Source organism: Carya illinoinensis, chromosome 5 (genome assembly GCF_018687715.1).
Source record: "Carya illinoinensis cultivar Pawnee chromosome 5, C.illinoinensisPawnee_v1, whole genome shotgun sequence".
Taxonomy (NCBI): Eukaryota; Viridiplantae; Streptophyta; class Magnoliopsida; order Fagales; family Juglandaceae; genus Carya; species Carya illinoinensis.
In genome coordinates, this window is record NC_056756.1 from 17,415,921 (window position 1) to 17,424,085 (window position 8,165).

The 8,165-nt window shown below is 39.2% G+C and overlaps 2 protein-coding genes across 2 annotated transcripts; one reads left to right on the top strand and one right to left on the bottom strand.

Annotated features, from left to right (window-relative positions):
• Positions 1–277: 277 nt before the first annotated feature.
• Positions 278–1,390, top strand: LOC122310138. Its single transcript, XM_043124020.1, has 2 exons — positions 278–527; positions 648–1,390. The coding sequence occupies exons 1-2, from the start codon at positions 278–280 to the stop codon at positions 1,388–1,390; spliced, it is 993 nt and encodes a 330-aa protein (XP_042979954.1).
• A 156-nt stretch (positions 1,391–1,546) lies between these two features.
• On the bottom strand, positions 1,547–6,519 carry LOC122310894 (protein NRT1/ PTR FAMILY 4.6-like). Its single transcript, XM_043125133.1, has 5 exons — positions 6,120–6,519; positions 5,877–5,982; positions 5,492–5,709; positions 2,935–3,375; positions 1,547–2,803 (listed from the first exon to the last, which is right to left on the bottom strand). Exons 1-5 carry the CDS (start codon positions 6,120–6,122, stop codon positions 1,808–1,810), a joined length of 1,764 nt encoding a protein of 587 aa, XP_042981067.1. The 5' UTR covers positions 6,123–6,519; the 3' UTR covers positions 1,547–1,807.
• Between the last annotated feature and the right edge of the window lie 1,646 nt (positions 6,520–8,165).

Sequence of the window (8,165 nt, forward strand, 5' to 3'; positions counted from 1 at the left end):
CTCATTTATTTGGAGGAGCATATGGCATGCAGGAGGTTTATTGAAAGAAGGTTTGCAGTGGAGGGTTGGCAACGGGTCTAAAGTCAAGATATGGGGGGAGAAATGGTTGCCTACCCCTTTATCTTTTTGTGTGCAATCAGCTCCTAAAATTCTGAACAAAAATGATAGAGTGGAAAGGCTCATAAATGGACAAACTATGGAATGAGATGAAGCTCTAATTCATGATATCTTCGAAGAAGGGGAAGCAAACCAGATATGTAGCATTCCAATAAGTAAAATGGGGGTGGAAGATAGAATTATTTGGAGATACACGAAGGATGGTCTGTTTACTGTTAGGAGTGCATATCATGTGGATATGGACAGAAAAAGGAAAATAGAGGGAGAGCCTTCTGAGGTAGTGTCCAATGGGGCTGAATGGAAAAGTATATGGGAGATGAATGTGCCAGGGGTTGTAAAGCAATTCATTTGGAAGGCAGCAAACAATATTCTTCCTACACGAAGTAACCTATTCAAGAAAAAGATTGGAGGTAATGTTTTATGTCCAATCTGTCAAAAACATGAAGAAACAGTGACTCATGCTATATAGAGCTGCCCTTCAGCCAGTGATGTATGGTCAGAATTCACAAGCCCAGTGTAGAAATGTGCAGTTGCAGAGCATAACTTCCTAGAATTATGGGGAAAGCTCATCAACAGGTTCAATAGAGATGAGTTAGAAGAGATAGCAACAACCATGCGCAGAATATGGCTAAGAATGAACCTTTTCATTTTTGAGCAGAAGTTTTACAGCCCACGAGAGTTGGTTTTGAAGACAAATGAAGGGTTGGAAGATTTCATATCAACCCATATATTACTGAAGGAAAACAGACCAGGTGGGATGAGGAGTAGGCTATGTAGGAGATGGAAGAAGTCTGGAACAAATGAAGTCATTGCCAATTGGGATGCTACTCTAGATACAAAGAACAGGACTATGGGAATGAGGATTGTCATTAGAGATGCAAATGGAGAAGTTCTAGCCTCAGTTTGCAGCAAGAGGCCCAATGTTGTTCATCCAACACTAGCTGAATGCCTTGCTCTTTGGAAGGCAATTGAAGTCTGTAAGGACCTTGCTTTTTCAAAGGTGATCTTGGAAGGTGATGCAGAAGCAGTAATCAAGAAAGTGAACAATGTGGAGGAGGACCTATCATGGATGGGGCATATAATTGAAGATGTAAAAATAGTTGTAAAGGGTAGGAAGGACTGGAAGGTGAGGTTTATACCGAGAGAAGGAAATAATGTAGCTCATTTATTGGCAAAGCATGCTTTAACATTAGATGGAGAAGTTATATGGATAGAGGAGGGGCCAAATGTAATTACAAGCTCTCTGATTAGAGACAAAAGTTGTAATAGTTGAGGAATACAAATATACGAGAATGTTTTTCTTTCAAAAAAAAAAAAGAAATAATAGTGCTAAATACAAGCTCGAGTATGCAAAAATTTTGAAAAAAGCGTGCATCATATTTTTGGAAGTTTTGGATAATGGGTGTGTGTGTGTATAAAACACCATAGATTTTGCAAAATAGCTTCTCACTATATCCCTACTATTAGAGCAGAACTGACGATTACAGAAAGTACTGGACATCTCTCACTTTTTCTGCACTACCACCGATTCAATTACCCAATATTTTGCTCTGTTCCTCGCCCTGCAAGGAAATTAGCTAGGAAAATGCAGCGGCTTGGCATATTAGGTACAACCAAGACGTTTAGATGACCATCTATGTACAAACAGGCTGTGTTGTTTCATCTATGCGTAGCTTTAACCATCTTTAATTTAGTTGTTTGCTCCGGTTGATCTGTATTTGTAACGGATTGCCCATAAAAGGTAGTTCAAGAAATTCAAGGCGCTCAGCACGCACATCAGCCAGTAGAATCGTTCCAGTTGAAAATGATTCAAGTTGCTACCAGAAAGCCAGGGCCTGTGCTTGGAGATGCCTGTGACATTGTTAACAATGGATACAATGATGGAGCTGAGGTAGTACCCCATGGCCAAAGAAGCCCAGGAAAAAGATGTAGCCAGGGATCTCATGCTCGAAGGTGCCTCCGTAAAGAAAAATTCCAGCAACCCGGCCAAGGTGAAGAGATCTGCAGACCCAAGGAACAAATACTGGAAAGCAATCCAAAAGAAGGTGATGGGTAATGGATGGTCAGAGTCTAGTAGGCCCGAGTTGGTAGCCACTCTCTTCCGCTTTATCTCGACAAGAGCTGCCGTCGCCATGGCTATAATCGAAAGAACTAAACCGATTCCAATCCGTTGGAGATGAGTGATTCCCATTTCGGATTTGGTTACTTTTCGAGCGAACGGGATGATGAGATGGTCATAAACTGGCGCAAGAATCATGATGAAGGTTACAGGGAAAATAGGAAGCGAGGCCGGTGGGACTTTTAAGGAACCGAGCTTGGTGTCCATTGTTGCAGCTTGTTGGACTGAAAACGTGGAGAGCTGAGCTAGGCAGCAGTTCAGCATTATGGTGCAGGCAAATATGGGGAATAGTTTTAGCACAATTTTGACGTCTTCTACCTGCTGCATCGTGCATTCTAGTGCTTTGTGGACTGGGTTATCTACCGCCGCTATGTTCAGGAATTTGAAGCTTTCTGTTGGAGCATCAGTGGACTCCCTTGTTTTGGCATTCTCTTCAGCTTCCTTGCTGGCCAAGGTTGGTGAGGAAGGGCTTGTGGCCATGCTTGCAACAGCATTGCTCGGGCTTCTGCTTATGCAACCTTTCGGGCTTCTGCTTACGCAGCTGTTGAGGGTGGCAGCAGCCAAAACCTGCTTAATCATAAAACAGAGTAAGTCGGTTTACATGGGAAGATGAAGGCTGATTATCGGGAAAGCATTAATATATCCGACAGTTGCAGAGGATACAACATTCCTAGTTTATACGTTTGCCCCACGCTAACCTTGATAATGGTTGTAAGTGGGCTTCCACAAGGTATTTTGTTCCTGTAAGTGGATGAACCGGCTAGGAAGATTGGGATGGATAAAAGGATGCTAATGGTAGAGATTCCAAAACCCCATACCCACCCCTTATTGTCTTCAATCCACACCACCAATGTTACTGCAATAAGGCCGCCGCATGAGAGACAGAATACAAAGTAGTTGAAGAAGGTTGATCTCTGCTTCCTTCCCTGTGGTGTGTCCTCGTCAAATTGCTCAGCCCCATGTGCTGGCAGTGATCCCTTTATTCCTCCAACGCCCAGGGCCACCAGATACAGACCTAGGAACAGCATTGCAGCTTTTCCTCCATTAGCTTCCTGGCAAGGAATGTCGAGGTTGGCTGGGCCACATGCTGATGGCTTTAGGGAAGGTGACCTTGCTTGCACAGTAAGTACCACCAAGCCCTGTTTCAGCAGTTGCAATTAGTCAAGGCAGGGAAAAGTGAGAAGCAATGTTGATTTACAATTTTTAAGTAACTCCATAAATTTCTCAAATCTGGACGGTACATGGTTTAACGCAAATTTTCATTCAAGTTAATTTTTCTGAGTGTTGAACTTTTAGATTATAATATCTATCCCATCCCAAATTCCTAATCACCACTTACAATTTACTAATGTACTTTTAAGTAAATTTTAGGCTGCAATCAGTTGGAGTGTCACTTCCAACCCAAAAGCCAGCCAATCATGACCCAAAAATTGCATAACAGCCCTATCTTAGATAATTAGATCCTTTGCCGCATATCCTGCTAGTGGGGCTCTATACTATACAAAGCAACCAACAGAAGTGCAGAGCCTTCCTGTAGGAGTGTGAGTTGCGGGGCCGGACTACAAAAAAGATGGTTCCTTTTAAAGTGACTAGTCAAGCTGTTTTTGGAGTATCGTATACTGAACCATGAGCAAAATAATATCAATGCAATCTATCTGGTTTGGCACCACAAAAAGCGGGCTCCAAAGGCACGTGTACCGATGCCCCACATCCAATTCTTGGACTCTGTTGCAATTGGCAAAGATAGGGACTCTCTCATATCTTTAGATGTGGTTGGCGCTGAAGTGGATTACACATAATGGTCGCACTTCGATAGACTTTTATAGGGTGTATTAAAAGGGATTGGAAACCGTACACTTGGTTACTATTGCCATATATGGCTCTTATTTTTTACCGATAGATGCAGAAATAGATCCATAAACAGAAAGTACTTCACTATGCAATAGATTTTCAAAAGGGTCAGTACGTACGTGGCTTAGTAGCACTTCTCTACTAGCAACACATATTGTTTAGCCATTGGTACACCAAAATTACCATATCTTAAAGACAAAGACCGTACATAGGGGTTCTGTTGCACAAGTGTCTCGGTGCGCCAAAGGTTCAAAGTGCAGACAGAGGTACCTCGTGAAGAACAAGGACATAACATGTGGACAAGGTAGTAGAATACGATTGGGTGACATTTAGGTACAGACAAGATTTCAAAACTACAGGACAATATAGATATATATTGCTTTCTAGTTGAAACCAGAAAACGATCTCTCTTTTGTCCAAACAAACACATAAATATATATGGGACCTGATGAGGGGTACTCACTGTTTGTATACCATGCATGAGGAGTATTTGTGGGACCCGGATGCTCTCAAAGCTAATTTTTCTGTCCAAAATTATCTATTTGGCAGGATTAATGAATTTCTGCAATATTATCTAAAATATTGCGCTTGATGACTTTATATCCAAGCTTACACAAGTTCCATTTACCATACCTATGTCTTTTTTCATTAACCAAATTTTGTGATTCAAAGTCTAAGAAACTCGAGATAATAAAATTTGAATAAAAATCACATCTTATGAAGTAGAAATTATTCAATAGTGATTCAAAATCTCTCATCTTCCCTTACAGGTCCCTTAAAGGTCTAAGTACACAGGAGTAATGCTCCTGAAAACCAAGTTGGCCATTTGATAGCTTTATTTATTTATTTAAAAAAAAGAAGAAGACTTATTTCTTGTAAGCAAGTTGGGGTAGCTTTATTACAATTCCGGAATTATATGCTTTCTGCTCCAATAGCATTCATAATTCATGCAAGGTCTCTTATCTAACAATATCAGAAAATGGAGGAGACGCAACAAAATGGATTTAGAATAACCGAAACCAATTTCATCAAAGGTTTTCAATTTTGTGGTTACTAATAATTGCATTTGATGCACCCAACTTGGCAACTGACTGATTCTGGCTCAAACATCAGGCTGTCTGCTAGCAACGTTTACTTTTGATTCCTTTTAAGAGAATCAAAGTCTTTTCTGTATTTTACCTTTATGGAAAAAAAAAAAGAAAAAGGAAGAGACTGATCATCATGTGCAAGAACATTTAGATAAGAGATTAAAAAGTGGACATACATGAAAACAAGTCAAATCTGTCAAGAACAGCCTAATCGGATGTTACTAACAGAAAGAGATTAATTTCATTTACACACACACACACACATATATATATATATATATATAAGAAAAAAGGGAAGTGGAAAGAGTGTATTTACCAGGAATTCAATAACTGCACTTATGAGGTAGATGTGATAAGTGGTGAAAAAGGCATCGGATAGAAAGCCCCCAACGAGACCCAGAAGGAAAGCCGTTCCCATGAAATTGGTGACATTGTTGGCCGATTTGGTGGGAGAGAAGTGCATGTATTCTGATAGATACAGCACCAAATTGCTTGCATTCGCTAAATATGCTAAGTTCTCCAATATCTCCACCACTGCATGTATAAAAAAAATACAAATAAAAAACACATACCATTAGAGAGATCGAGTGCCTTTTTCAGTTTTCACAGACACCCTCTTAGATATTTCTTGAGAAAAACGTGAATCATGTGATAACTTTTCTAAAAAGAAGATCAAGTGGATGATGAAATTTTGCACGGACCCAATACAAAAGAAGCGGCAAGCATGCCGCCATGCCGGCCTCTGAGAGCAGGTCTTCTCCTCCAGTCCACGTAGCCTTCCCATCTGGTTAACTGCCGTTCTTCTTCCTGTAGATTATAATCTCTATCGGTGTTAAGAGAAATAAAGCAATATTGGTTGTGTTTTTTCACTTAAGGAAACCAAGAGCTAGCATGCAGAGAAAGAGAGAAACTAAAAGGAGAAAGAGAGGGAGATAGCAACCCACCATTTTATCTCCAACTTGTCTGTTAATTTCGTTGGATCCCTGGCGTTGGAGATCACTACTTCGATGAGAAAAGCTGACTGATGACTGGTGGGAAATATAAAGAGATGGGAGAAGGGAAGCGTCCAACTCAGGGAGAATGGACTAGACCATAGGAGAACGACTTTGATCCCCCCTCTCTCTCTCCCCAAAGTTCAGTCTGCTTTTCCAATGGGAATTCGCTTTTTGCTGTTTGTATTTTTATAATTTTCTTAATTTCGAATCATGAGGCACTCAACGCCCAATATGCACATGGAGAGAGAAAGGGGCAGGTTCTCAATTATCTAAGATTTACTTTGTTTAAAAAAAAGATGTGATATTTTTCACCCAAAATTAAAAAAAAGGAGTGGAAGAAAGGGCGAGAGAAGGCAGAAGCATCAAATCCTCCCACCAAAGTGAAAAGTAACAACCAAAATATGTAACTTTCTCGTTTGAATCTATAATAAATGCAAAGGCGTTGTTCCCTCGCATCATCCCTGCTCCTATTGTATATATGTTGGCTTCACGAAAGGGCAAATGAGTAATTATATAATTATAGAGTATATAATTATTGTGTTGTTTTGAAAAAGAATTTTCAACTATCATTTCTCAGGACAAATTGGCAATGCCAATACAGTAACACATAGAAAGGAACCCATCTTTTTTCTTCTTCTGTTTTTTTTTTTAGTTTCTTTGTATTCTTCTTTTTCCCCATAAGACCATACTCTGCTTTTATTCCACGAGTTTTTTTTTATTTATATAAATTCCACTAAAGTGTTGATTCTTTTAATAGATTAAAGCCTAGCAAATGATCCTCCAAAATGAACTTAGACTTGTGGCGTAGCGGAAACAGAGTGTTACACACGAAAGAGCTGCATGTGTCCTTTTCTCTTATTAGAAAAACAAAGATAATCCTTCTCTCTCTCTCTCTCTCTCTCTCTCTCTCTCTCTCTCTCTCTCTCTCTCTCTCTCTCTCTATATATATATATATATATATATCATAAAAAGGAAAGATATCAGCAAAAAAGGAAGTAAATCAAATGGTCTGCGGTCCCTATAATTCAGTAATAATGGAAGAGTAACATTAATGATTGAGATAGTTTTTGTTGGTGCCTTGCTGGATACCAAATCTTCCACCGCCTCGTAAAAGCTTCTAGAGAATTACCTCAGGCAGCTAGCTGCTACTTCCATTTGTACCCGTCTCCTTCATCAACTTCACCAAATGGTTCCATCATGCTTAGTTCGGGATCAAGTTAAATAAAGAGAATTCATCTATCACAAATGCTTTTAACCATGAGAAAATATATAAATATAAGTTTAAAGCTTACATATGTGGTTTAAAAGGAAAGATCAGAAAATTGTATTTTTAGGAAAGTCATAAAGAACGGTCTATGGAAGACTGAAAAGATGGTAAGATTCTAACTTTTTAGGAACATACCCACCATGGCACCGTCCTCCACTAGTACTTGACCTTTGCTTTAGCTGATTATACCTAAAGAAAACCAAAGTTTCAAAGATTTTAGTTGTCATTGGGATTTTACGGAATTTAATAACTGAAAATATCTTTGTTTCCCTCCCCTACTAGTCTGGGGTCCAATCCTTGGCCTTTTCTCAGTTTCTCATCAATGAAACACCGTATTTCAGTGAGGTTGGCTGAACTGTCATTCACGAGGTTCACAATGCACAGATATTTTGGAGCTATTCACATTTTTACTTCTTGGTCTACGGAAGAAGTACTAAAAAAATAATATTTATTTATAATTAATTATATCTTGATAAAATTAGTCTATTCTTATTATAAATTTTATATTTTTATAGTAACGAATAGACAACATATATTAATATAAGCATCATAGTTATGATACATGTGAACTGAATAAATCATCTGATAGCATAGAATTCGTAGGCGATGCTATTCAGCAATGTCTTTATCTATAGGTTGGTGTGTGGTGGGGGGGATGAATCATTTCAAGGTTGAAGATTAATACATATTAACAGCAGCCGTACTCAAGTGATTGGCAGATTTACATG

What these genes read in the sequence shown, in the direction of transcription:
- LOC122310138 (XM_043124020.1), top strand. Translation starts at nt 278, where the DNA reads ATGGGGGTGGAAGATAGAATTATTTGGAGATACACGAAGGATGGTCTG. An exon ending in ATTCAAGAAAAAGATTGGAG is followed by an intron (nt 528 to 647) that starts GTAATGTTTTAT and finishes AGAAATGTGCAG; the next exon opens with TTGCAGAGCATAACTTCCTA.
- LOC122310894 (XM_043125133.1), bottom strand. An exon ending in GTGCAGTTATTGAATTCCTG is followed by an intron (nt 3,376 to 5,491) that starts GTAAATACACTC and finishes CTGCTGAAACAG; the next exon opens with GGCTTGGTGGTACTTACTGT. An exon ending in CACTTACAACCATTATCAAG is followed by an intron (nt 2,804 to 2,934) that starts GTTAGCGTGGGG and finishes ATGATTAAGCAG; the next exon opens with GTTTTGGCTGCTGCCACCCT.